Below are 11,952 nucleotides of genomic sequence, written 5' to 3' on the forward strand. Positions count from 1 at the left end.
CTAATGGTAAGTTTGGCAAGTCTCACATCTCGGAGGCGGGGGCAGAGAGGGGAGAAGGAGAAGGATGTTGGAAGTTTCAGAACAAAGTCCAAATACAAACACTTTAGAATCTATTAGGGTTTGTAATTTCCAGGTCCTAGCGAGCAACCAGGGAAAGGGTCAGGATGGTTAGTACAGTACTTCTGCACAATAAAGAAGTAGGAACAGATCGTTTGGTTGCAACTTTGTCGCCAGGCTCAGCAAACGAGCGACATCAAAGCGCAAAGGAGGCTCTGTATTTGCGCTTTCGCCGCTGAGCAGCCGGATATTTGGACTCGAAAGAGACGCCCCCTAACAACGGCGTTGAGGGCGGAACGCAGTACGTAGGCACCTTGGCTCCCGCCGGACGCAGTTTCCACACGTACTGGCGAGCTGCGGCCCGGCAACTGAGTGGCTGCCTTCTGCGGAGTGGGCAGCCTGGTGGTGGGAGACGGAGAAGAGTGGAAACCGACAGTTCTTCCTCCATATCTTCCCCTCCAGCGGGACGACCCCAAGCTGCGGCACGTACTTCCGGCGTCTCTAGGTGGACGATTAGAAAGCGCGAAGGCCTTTGGAGACGCGGCGACAGTTCCTCCCGCCTCCCAGACACGGCCTCTGACTTCCGAGAGGACAGCCACTCACCGCAAATTCTCCTCCGGCCGGAGACCGGCCGCCCAGTTCCTAGCAAGGTGGGCTTGGGGGAAAACTCTGGGTTCTACCACTACTTCCTGGAGACGCCACGGAAAGCAGGCCATTCTTTGGACCACCCACCTATTCCCCGATTGGTTAATGGTCTGTCAGTGAGCTTCTTCAGCTGGTGATTGGTTCAGATGCACCGTCTGTCACCTGCTTCCCTGTGGGAATCTAGGTCGCTAAGGGAAGCGTTACTTGAGGCTCGGTTGAGAAGAGGTTGGTTGGGCCCCTGAGCCCAGTTTGTTTATTCTAGTGGGGACCGTACCCCAGCGCGAGCTTCCATCGCAACGGCTAGGAAAAGAACCAGTAGCGGGACTGAGGGTGGGGGTGGCAAGAAAGTGAAGGTTTAGAAGTAAACTGCAGTCACCTAACCCTGGCTGCCTCTGAATGGGAACGTGATAGGAAGGAAGGCCTTTGAGAGAGGAGGAGACTAATCCCAGGAGCCGTGACAGTGTAGGAGTCTAGGCCTAAATTTTGTTGTGGGGGAAAAGGGCCTCGAGGGAGATATTTATGACCTAATTGTGTGGGGATCTAATTTTCTAGATGATTGTATAACAAAATCCAGTGGAGAATTTGCTTTAGCTTTGCAGCCGAGTTGGGAGACAACTACCAGGTGTTCTGGCCTTCAGAAGGACAACTCACTGAATAATTCAACTCTCTTTTATTGCTTCAGATGGGCAGCTCTCAAAAAAGACACAAACAGCTGAAGGATGGATACCATTGCATATATTAAAAGCATGTTGAAAGAAAAATAAGGTATTCACTTTAATTGTGGTTAATTATACCAGAGTATTGAGGATAAGCTCTTAGGTTTTCAGTAATAATAGGTTGGCTTGATTTTATGTTAAGTTTCAACTTTTAAATTGTTCACTACAGAAATCATCTTACTGCCATACCTACCATTTACTCTTTGCTAATTATGATCCTAATTATTCTGGAAATGGAAAATTTTGAGATTTTAATAGTTAATTAGCATTTGAGTGTATAGTGCTACTATATCTTTCAAATGATAATGTAATAACCATTACATCTGTAAAAAAAATCTTGAATTTGTAATTTAATGTGCAAATACTCCTACCATAGATTGACTTGTAGGCTAACTTAAAACAACTTGCTTATTAATAAATACCTGCTGCTGTACTTCGAGAGGTCAAATTGCAACAGTTGTTTCCCTGGTGGCCTAGCCATTTAAGCTTCAACCTGATTGGGTCAGGTGCTGCATTACATATATTCCTTAGTGACCTAGCAGAAATTGTCAAGGAATAGTTATTTCACATACAGAACACCCGAATTGGATCTTAATGATACACCTAGGCCCTACCTTGGAAAATTCTAACCAAGGATTGGGATTGAGATCTGGGCATCTGGATATTTAAAAAAATTTCTTCAAGTGAGTCTGATAACTTTTATATTAGTGATTTACTCAATTGACGTAAGAAATTCTGAAATACTTATGACACAGTTTTCTCCCTTTATTTAAAAGTAAGCTTCTTAGGAATGACATTTAAATGTAATCCAGAAATAGCATTTGCTTAGACAAGGCCTGGAAGTTTAACTGGCACTCAGAAATCCCTGGGACTAATCATTCCAGGCTGAGGGATGAGGCTTGATATGGGGAAACAGAGTGCTCTGTGGCACTCTTCACAATCCTCAGAGCCATGCATGGTAAATTATTTCCTGTTTGGTTTTAAGTCTTCCTGTTAGAGTTTTGAAAGGGAGATCAACTTCAATTCTATTCAGTAGATACATTAGGCTAAATTATTTTTACCTCGACAAATGACAGTAATGATGGTGAGAGTAATATTACATTTATGAATCTTACTTTGGAAGGAACACTTTGCTGGAAATAAATGTAAGCTATACCCTCCTGTAGCCCTTTGCTTATTAAGTAAAGAACATACATAATTCAAGCCTAAAATTTGAATTAATATGAATTACCCAGATATTTAGAACATAAATGGGGCTTTTAGACCAACTTTATCAGAGAATAAAGAGATAAAAAAAATCCATCAGTTTTGTATTCAGATAAGAGAAATATGTGCTAAACTCAAATTCTGACTAAACAATAGCTTTAGTTTAATAAGTCCAATTGTGTTATATCTTCTAAAAACTGTTTTTCATTTTTTATGTAAGTTTCTCCTGCAAGATTTGGCAAATGAAGTATTTGAGTAGGGGGTAAAATAAAAAAAAAAAACACTAAGTTAAAAATGGAAGGCCATATGTAGTCTAGACTAACACCTTGAATTTTGTGTATATTATTTATACAGGAAACCAGGACTGTCAGTATGAATCAGTCTAGATCTAGATCAGGTGATGGTGGTGAAGAAACTTCATCTCAAGGGCATAATCATCGTGAAAATGAGAGAAGATGGCAGCAAGAGCGTCTCCACAGAGAAGAAGCCTATTACCAGTTTATTAATGAACTCAACGATGAAGACTATCGACTAATGAGAGATCATAATCTTTTAGGCACCCCTGGTAAGAAATGGGTAAAAGAGGAGACACATTTTCATCATCATTGGAAAGAGGAATTTTGAAATAATGATAGGGTTTTTTTTTTTTCCTTTGTACTTTATTCTCCCAAAACATTGTATACTGTTTTATTTTTTGTTAGTTTTAAGAACTTTTTAATATAACAAAGTAGAAAATCAGTGGCTTCTGTATTTTTAAGTAGTTGAGACTGTTGAATATATTGAACATATTATATAAATGCCAAACTGATAGGTTAATGTACATAATAGTGTTAAACACTTACATATATATTTACATATATGGTCCCATTTATCTTAAGTAATATTTATACAAGTAAAATATTTAAAATCCAATTTGAACTCATTTGGGGTGTTATAATCTATGTATTCAGCTGGATTCGTAACCCCCAAAAGTCCATAAAGTTTTTACAAATGAACTATCTGAAATTTTTATGTTGTATGTTTGTATGTTGGTGGCCTAAATAATGAAGTATTGGGGTAAAATTTAATAAACAGAGATTTGAAGTTTTTTCTAGAGAACTTCTCCCTTAATTTCTTTTTAACACTAAAAACAGTATGAAATTATAGCTTATAGGTTCCCATATATATATCAACTGACTACTAACTGTTCAAATTAAATCTTATTTTAATAAATTTAATAAAATAGTAATAAATGAGCACAACCAAATTGTTGTACATTTGTGTCAGTTGAAATTTTAACAGTTTTCAATTTATAGAGAGCATTGTCTTTATAGGTTGCTAAAAATTGGTCTTAACCTTCATGAATTTTCATAAAAATTGCTAATTTAAAATTCTTAAAACCATTTTTCACTGTTTCAGGAGAAATAACATCAGAAGAACTGCAACAACGATTAGATGGAGTGAAGGAACAACTAGCATCACAGCCTGACTTGAGAAATGGGACAAATAACAGAGGTACTGTGGAGTCTTTTCCATAAATAACAGGCTTGACTGGAGTAGTTTGCCAGAATGAAAATACTGTGCCTGGATAATATGTTTATTTTTGTATTTTTCAGTTTTAATATGATATTCTTTCAGGTAATATTTATGTATTACATGCAGAGCAGTCTGGTTAGGCAGTATGGGACAGAAGATTAATAAAAGATGTCTTACACAGATTGCCTTCAGGCAACTTATATATATGAAATAATATACAATTAATTACCAGCACAGTTTTCTTTTTAATCTTAGAATGTACACACCTCTTCTATGGTGATGTAACTAAGTTTCACTTCTAAAAACTTCTATGTAGAATAATACAGAAAGTCTGAGAGTCAGAAAACTTTTTTCATTTTATTTATTGGTTTGTTTTGTTTTATTGAGCAAGCACTAAGCCATAATATAAAATCTTCTTAAAAAAAAAGTTCTAATAGAAAGAAAAAACCAAACTAAAAGAAGTATATAGAATTAAAAGTAAACCCCAAATTCTATATCATTTCACTAATTCTGCTTCTCTACCCAGAGGTATTCATTGTTAGTAATTTTACATATGATGTCAAGATCATTGTATTAGTTATAGTCAGTAAAAAAAAAAAAAACCCACAAATACAAAAACCTTAAAATGCAATGACTCAATAGATAGTAGTTTCTTTCTTTTTTATGCTAATAACCCAAGGAAGGCAAATAAACTTTGTTCTGCAAGGAAGGCAAATAAACTTTGCTCCACAGATCTTCCTGTGACCCATCCAGCTAGCTGAGTTGTTCTACAATTCTGCTATCCACTACAGTAGTGACTAGCCACATGTGACTCTTTAATTAAAATCAAATGAAATTTAAAATAAAGTTCCTCAGTCATATTCATATACTTTGTAGTCCCATGTAGCTACTGGTTTCTGTATTGGACAGCGGAAATACAGAACATCTCCTTTATTGCAGAAAGATGTATAGAGCATTGCTGCTCCAGACGTCATTTGTATGATCATGGTAAGTCATAACCACAGCTAAGTTCTCTCTGGCACCTAAGTGCCAGACTGTCCCCATGCCCAATTACAATGTATTTACAATGGAAGAAGAGTAGGGTAGAGTTTAGAGTTACCACATTCTAGTTAGAGAAGGAGGTAACATTTATAATGATTAATGTTTGCTTGCCTTTACTCATATCTTTTTTCCACACCAAAATGAAAATTGTATATTAACCCATCTTCTCCTTTGTATTCAATATGCAAATAGTCTACATTGATAGAGCTTTTAATTTTGGTCTTTTGAATATGTTTTAGTAGATACTATACTCATTCAATGTAAAATAGTTCATCATCTTTAGAATATGCCTAAGATTGCCACTTATTTTATTGTCACCAACAGCTCATTAATAGCGTTAGCTTCAACATTTAAAAGATGTGTATGAAAGAGACTAAAGTAATGAAATAAAACCTAAGAAATCTCATTTAATAGCTACTTTTAGTAGAAAAAACTTTAAAGTTGAAATCTGTAAAAGTAATGTGTGTCAAAATGCTTTTCATTGAGTTTTACACTTTATATATAATTTACTGGTAACAAATGGAAAATTTAAGCATGGCTCAGAGACTATATAGTCAGAGAAGTTTATCTGGGACACATTGATTTCTAAATTTATTTAATAATATTAATTAAGAGTTTGGTACCACATAATATTATGGAGGCTGAGGATTTAACACTAACTAAAATAAAGCTAAAATCTTTGTTTTCATGAAGCTTACATTCTAAATGAATAAAGAATGCATTTTATTATGTATAACAACTGACGTTTATGGAATGCTTCTTGTATGCCAGGTATTATACTAATAATTTTACATACATTGTCTTATTTTATCCTTATGATAGCTTCATGAGATTGATACTATTATTTGCTCTAACTTATAGAAAAGAATACAGCCATAGAGAACTTAAGTAATTTGTTACAGTCTCCCAGCTTCACACAAAGACAACAAATGTGGTTCTAATATTATGTTTGGAAAGCTAGATTTCTTCTTGAGATGTACATTTTTTTGGCACTTCCTGAGACATGAAATTCCTAAGGCTACAAAAATACTTAGTTGCAAAAATGTTGATTTAGTTGGCTTTACAAGAAAGATTTCACAGATAACAGGATGATTTTTACACAAAGTTTGCCACTGTATTTTATTAATATTAGTATATGGTAAAAATGTTTAAACGTACACTTTTGGTATTAGATATATTTCTCATTTGTCTTAATATTTTACCACTAACAAAGCAGGAATGGGAATTTTCCCAATTTTGCATAAATAGTATTTAAAGTTTTGTAATTACATAAATAGTGTTACTATTTTTATAATATGCTTACAGTATATACTTTTAGGAAGTTCAGGATTTTACTGCCGTTTTTCATTCATTAATATACACAGATGTTCTTTAGTACAAACTCATTTTCTTATAAGCTTTCAATAAAGATCTAAGGACAGATTTTAGGAATTGATCTGAAGTGAATTTGATTTGCTTTTCAGACTCAGAAGTCCCTAGAGAAAGTTCAAATGAAGATTCTCTGCTAGAATGGTTGAACACCTTTCGTCGCACAGGAAATGCAACTCGAAGTGGACAAAATGGAAACCAAACTTGGAGAGCTGTGAGTCGAACAAATCCGAACAGTGGAGAGTTTCGGTTTAGTCTGGAAATCCACATAAATCATGAGAATAGAGGATTTGAAATTAATGGAGAAGATTATTCAGGCATTCCACTTTCAGATTTTAGCAGGGATCGTACTAGCAATAGGCAAGAAAGATCAACTAGTCCTGTGGCTAGGCGAACAAGAAGCCAAACTTCCATGGATTTCAGTGGTAGTAGTTCCAACATTACAAGGACAAGGCTTGGTTCAAGGGGGCAGAATTTAGTCGAAGGATCACTTTCAACACTGGGAAGGTTAAGGAATAGAATTGGGCGGGCAGTTGGCATTCCTAGAACTAGTGCTTCACGTGCTAATTTTAGTAATCACACAAACCAATCAGGTGGTAGTGAACTCAGGCAAAGGGAGGGGCAGAGATTTGGAGCAGCACATGTTTGGGAAAATGGGGCTAGAACTAACGTTACAGTGAGAAATACAAACCAAAGATTAGAGCCAATAAGATTACGGTCTGCTTTCAGTAGTCGAAGCCGTTCACCAATTCAGAGACAGAGTGGCACTGTTTATCATAATTCCCAAAGGGAAAGTAGACCTTTACAGCAAACCATTAGAAGGTCTGTGAGGAGGAGAGGTATAACTCGGGTCTTTGTAGAACAAGATAGAGAACGCAGAGGTACTGCAAGTGCCCCATTCTCTAATTCAAGACTTGTGTCAAGAATAACAGTAGAAGAAGGAGAAGAATCCAGCAGATCCTCAACTGCTGTACGACGACATCCAACAATCACACTGGATCTTCAAGTGAGAAGGATTCGTCCTGGAGAAAATAGAGATCGGGATAGTATTGCAAATAGAACCCGCTCTAGAGTAGGGCTAGCAGAAAATACAGTCACTGTTGAAAGCAATAGTGGGGGCTTTCGCCGAACTATTTCTCGATTAGAACGGTCAGGCATTCGAACCTATGTTAGTACCATAACAGTTCCTCTTCGGAGAATTTCTGAGAATGAGCTTGTTGAGCCATCCTCAGTGGCTCTTCGGTCTATTTTAAGGCAGATCATGACTGGGTTTGGAGAACTGAGTTCTTTAATGGAGGCTGAGTCTGAGTCAGAAATTCAGAGAAATGGTCAGCATTTACCAGAGATGCACTCAGAACTGAGTAACTTAGGTACAGTTAATGAAAGCAGCCAGCACAGTGAAGGTTTCTCTCAAGACAGGCAAGCCCAAGAAGACAGCACTGAAATGCAAGCTGAAAATGAGACAACCCAGCCTCAGACTCAAAACAGTGACAGTAGAGGTGGCAGGCAGTTGCGAAATTCAAACAACTTAGTTGAAACCGGAACACTACCTATTCTTCGCCTTGCTCATTTCTTTTTACTGAACGAAGGTGATGATGATGATCGAATTCGTGGTTTAACCAAAGAGCAGATAGATAATCTTTCCACACGGAACTATGAGCATAATGGTATTGATAGTGAACTAGGTAAAATCTGTAGTGTTTGTATCAGTGACTATGTAACTGGAAACAAGCTCAGGCAATTACCTTGCATGCATGAATTTCACATTCATTGTATTGACCGATGGCTCTCAGAGAATTGCACTTGTCCAATATGTCGGCAGCCTGTTTTAGGATCCGGCATAGCAAATAATGGGTGAAATGATGGGATCTATTCAAATATTGTATTTTAATAGAGATGAATATTCAAGCATTCTTTTGTTGAGTTATTTGTGATGAGCTAACCAGGATGAAAAATAACAGATTATAGTTTGAACTATTTTTTGTGTGCTTTTTTAACTTGTTAAAAAGAGGAAATTTATATGAAATTTAAAATGCAAATGTTAAATTATCCAAAAGTCCAGAATAGTTAATATTGCTAGAACCAAATAACCTTTAAAATGTTTTTATTTTGGTAATTTTGTCATGCTAAGCACTTTTGTATCTGCACAATTCAGTAAGTTGAAAATCAGTCTTATTGTTAATACTACAGCAGACTTTTCTTGGATTTTCAAGTTTCATAGGCTTAGTACTAAGTCAAGATACTAGTGTCTAAGCCTTTGAAAGAATGTTTGGCTGAATGTTTGCTAGATTTATTTAAGTTACTTGAAATGATAATTTAATACACAGTATACCGTGTGTGTGTGTATATATATAGAGAGAGATATATAGATATATAATTTTAAGATTAAAATGTCCAGTCTAAAAACTACAAGTTTGATTCTTATTTAAGCTTTTGGGCCAATACTACATGTGGCACAATGTTTACTGTTGACAGGATCATCTCTGAGAGGATTAAGATATAATTCTGAAGTAGAAATAATTTACTGAAGCGTCTCTGACAATCTTGACTTACTAGACAGCAAGCAATATGTAATACTGAATAAGTATTTCTTTATTCAGGAATGGGACATGGAAAATTTAGGACTTATAGATTATTTAAGTTGAGTTCAGCCTTTTTGTGACTTTTTTGAAAGTGCAAATAATTCTTTGGATTAAGTAGGGTACACAAGATGCATGGTTTCTCAAATTTAGTTCTAAAAAAAAATCTATTATAAAGAATCAAATGCATAGATAATATGTTAAGTTTACTTGGAGGCCAAAAAAACTCCAAAGAAAAAAAAGAAGAAACCTTAAGAGAATGTAGAGTTTCTATAAATACAAAGTATGCATTGAAGATCTATTTCTACCAATAAATATTTGAACAAAGACTGAATGTGAATTATTTTTTTCTATTGCTCCACTATAGCTTATTCACCCCCAAAATATTTATTTCATACTGGGTGCCAAGCAGGTGTTGAGGATTCTTCAACTGTCAGGTAGACATAAGTCCCTGTCTTCATGGAAAAGACATGTTTGCTCTTAGAAGTTAAAGATCAATTGATAACATAAATTACTGTTCTTACTTTCATGTTTACTTATGAACAAATGTTAGATGATAAAACTTGTCTCTTGATTGTAGTGGCAAATGGTGAGATCATTTTCATGTTTCAGGAGGATGACTTTATTACAGCAAACAGAACACACGATGGAATAGAGAGAAATGAGAAGCAAAGAAACCAATAAAGGAACTATTGTAATAAGACATCATTATCATTTTTATTACCAGGTGTCATCAACATTATCAGTTACCTAACAGGGTGATGACAGTGAAACTGGAAGAAAAGAGAAGGGTGTAAAAATGTTCTTGATCTCTAGTTCAGTATGAAGAGATAGAGAATCATTCACAGAGGAAGAGAGAACTACCTGAGTGGAGGAGGAGGCACTGATACAAATCAGTTACAAAGAATGCCAATTTAAGGGGTGTGGTGGTGCATACTTGTAGTGCTGGCTACTCAGGAGGCTGACAGGAATATCATTTGAGCATAAGAGTTGGAGACTAGCCTGGGCAACATAGTGAGACCCTGTCTCATTTTTTTTTAAAAGTATGTAAATTACTTAATTTATACATCTCTCCCATGAATTTCAGTGTTACCATTTATCCCTAATATGATGGAAGCATAAATCCAGCATTTAGGGGCTGGGGAGATAACTCAGTCGGTAGAGTGCTTGCCTTGCAAGCACAAGGCCCTGGCTTCGATCCCCAGCACCCCCAAAAAAAAAAAAAAAAAAAAAAATCCAGCATTTATTCTTCTATGGAGTATCCCCTGGGGAACAAAAAAAAGTAGGGATAAGGAAAAAAACACATTTATTCTTTGTTTGACATGGTCTTTTGCAAGACATGGGACCATAGAACTGGGGATGTAGCTCAGTGGTAAAGCATTTGCCTAGCATGCACAAATTCTTGGGTTTGATCCTCAGCTCTATAAGGCAAAAAAAAAAAAAAAAAAAGGACATGATAGTGTTTCTAGCATGATAAAATGTCCCAAGCAGGCACTTTAAACAACAAGGAGGCGTAACATACGGAAAATTACCTTCACGCAGCGGTAAATTGGTATTCCAGTTGAGAATAAAGAAGGGTTTTCTTCAAAACATTCATTTGTTTCCCAATAAACAAGGCTGGTAAATACAGAGGCCCATTAATCTATTCATAGCTTCTATTTAGCAATGATTGTACCCTTTGTGGTTCTAATATAGAAAGGAACAAATGGTTTGAAATGCATCAGTTGAATATTATGTTCTATGTCAGGTCCATAGAGCTTGTTCTTTATAGTGTGTCTGTCCTGCAAACTTCTATTTTGAGATTACCAGTTTCCCAGCTGCTCTCCCATGGAAGTGCATCCTTTTACCCTATTTTCTTATTTTCCAGATTTTTCTATTTTCAGCTAGCATTGTTACTTGATTAAAACTCTTAGGTCATTTTCCTTTCAATATTTAACATTAATTCATAACCTTCCAAGATCTTTAAGCATTATTGCCACTTAACATAGTAACTGGCACAGTTAAAAAGAATCAGACACTGCCATTTACCTGCAAAGCTTGTGCTTTTCCCACTACATGGCATTCTGGAGAAGCAGAAATGCCTCAGGAAATTTTCAGTCTCATTTACTTCTTCCTAAAGTACTTTTCTAATTTTATAAGTTTGTTATATCATGTCTTTGTAATTACTCTAATTTCCACAAGCAAATAATCCTGTCTTGTGAATAAGAGAATTGCTTCTGAAAAGTATAAAACAGACTCTAAATGGTAAAGATGCATCCAGAGAAGAGATGGAATGGGGCATGTAAAGATGCTATTTTGTTAAGGGCCAGAGTTAAGCTGAGTCTGAGACTTCTTTTGATGCATATTACTCCCACATGAGAACATCCAATGAACTTTAAAAAAAATTTTTTTTAGTTGTAGATGGACACAACACCTTCATTTATTTATTTTTATGTGGTGCTGAGGATTGAACCCAGTGCCTCACATGTGCCAGGCAAGTGCCCTACCACTGAGCCATAGCCCCAGCCCAGAACATCCAATGAATTTTTAATCTTACATCTTTCTAGTTGATTTATCTCTGGCCATGGGAGTAGAAAACTAGAAAAAGCATGAAGGAGGTAATAGGTATTCCTTTGCAGTGGTAGCAGGCTCACTTGAGATATTTCCCTTAATCTTGTGTAGCATTAATGGGTGTCTGTTAGAAAATGATTTCCTAGCCAGGTGTGGTAGCACACACCTGTACTCCCAGCAACTGGGGAGGTTGAGGCAGAAGGATTCCAAGTTTGAGGTCAGCCTCAGCAATTCAGTGAGAACTTGTCTTAAAAGAAAAAGAAAAAAAAAAAAAA

The 11,952-nt window shown here is 36.2% G+C and overlaps 1 protein-coding gene across 2 annotated transcripts; it reads left to right on the plus strand.

Moving 5' to 3' along the window:
• Positions 1 to 367: 367 nt before the first annotated feature.
• Positions 368 to 10,286, plus strand: Rnf6 (ring finger protein 6). Of its 2 annotated transcripts, none has more exons than XM_047553985.1 (5): positions 368 to 707; positions 1,385 to 1,467; positions 2,979 to 3,189; positions 4,023 to 4,118; positions 6,644 to 10,286. In XM_047553985.1, exons 3-5 carry the CDS (start codon positions 2,997 to 2,999, stop codon positions 8,404 to 8,406), a joined length of 2,052 nt encoding a protein of 683 aa, XP_047409941.1. In that variant the 5' UTR covers positions 368 to 707; positions 1,385 to 1,467; positions 2,979 to 2,996; the 3' UTR covers positions 8,407 to 10,286. The 2 variants fall into 2 exon arrangements, with proteins under 2 accessions (XP_047409941.1, XP_047409942.1); XM_047553986.1 differs by lacking the exon at positions 368 to 707 and adding an exon at positions 865 to 927.
• The last annotated feature ends 1,666 nt before the right edge of the window (positions 10,287 to 11,952 follow it).

This window comes from Sciurus carolinensis, chromosome 5 (assembly GCF_902686445.1).
Source record: "Sciurus carolinensis chromosome 5, mSciCar1.2, whole genome shotgun sequence".
NCBI classification, from domain to species: domain Eukaryota; kingdom Metazoa; phylum Chordata; class Mammalia; order Rodentia; family Sciuridae; genus Sciurus; species Sciurus carolinensis.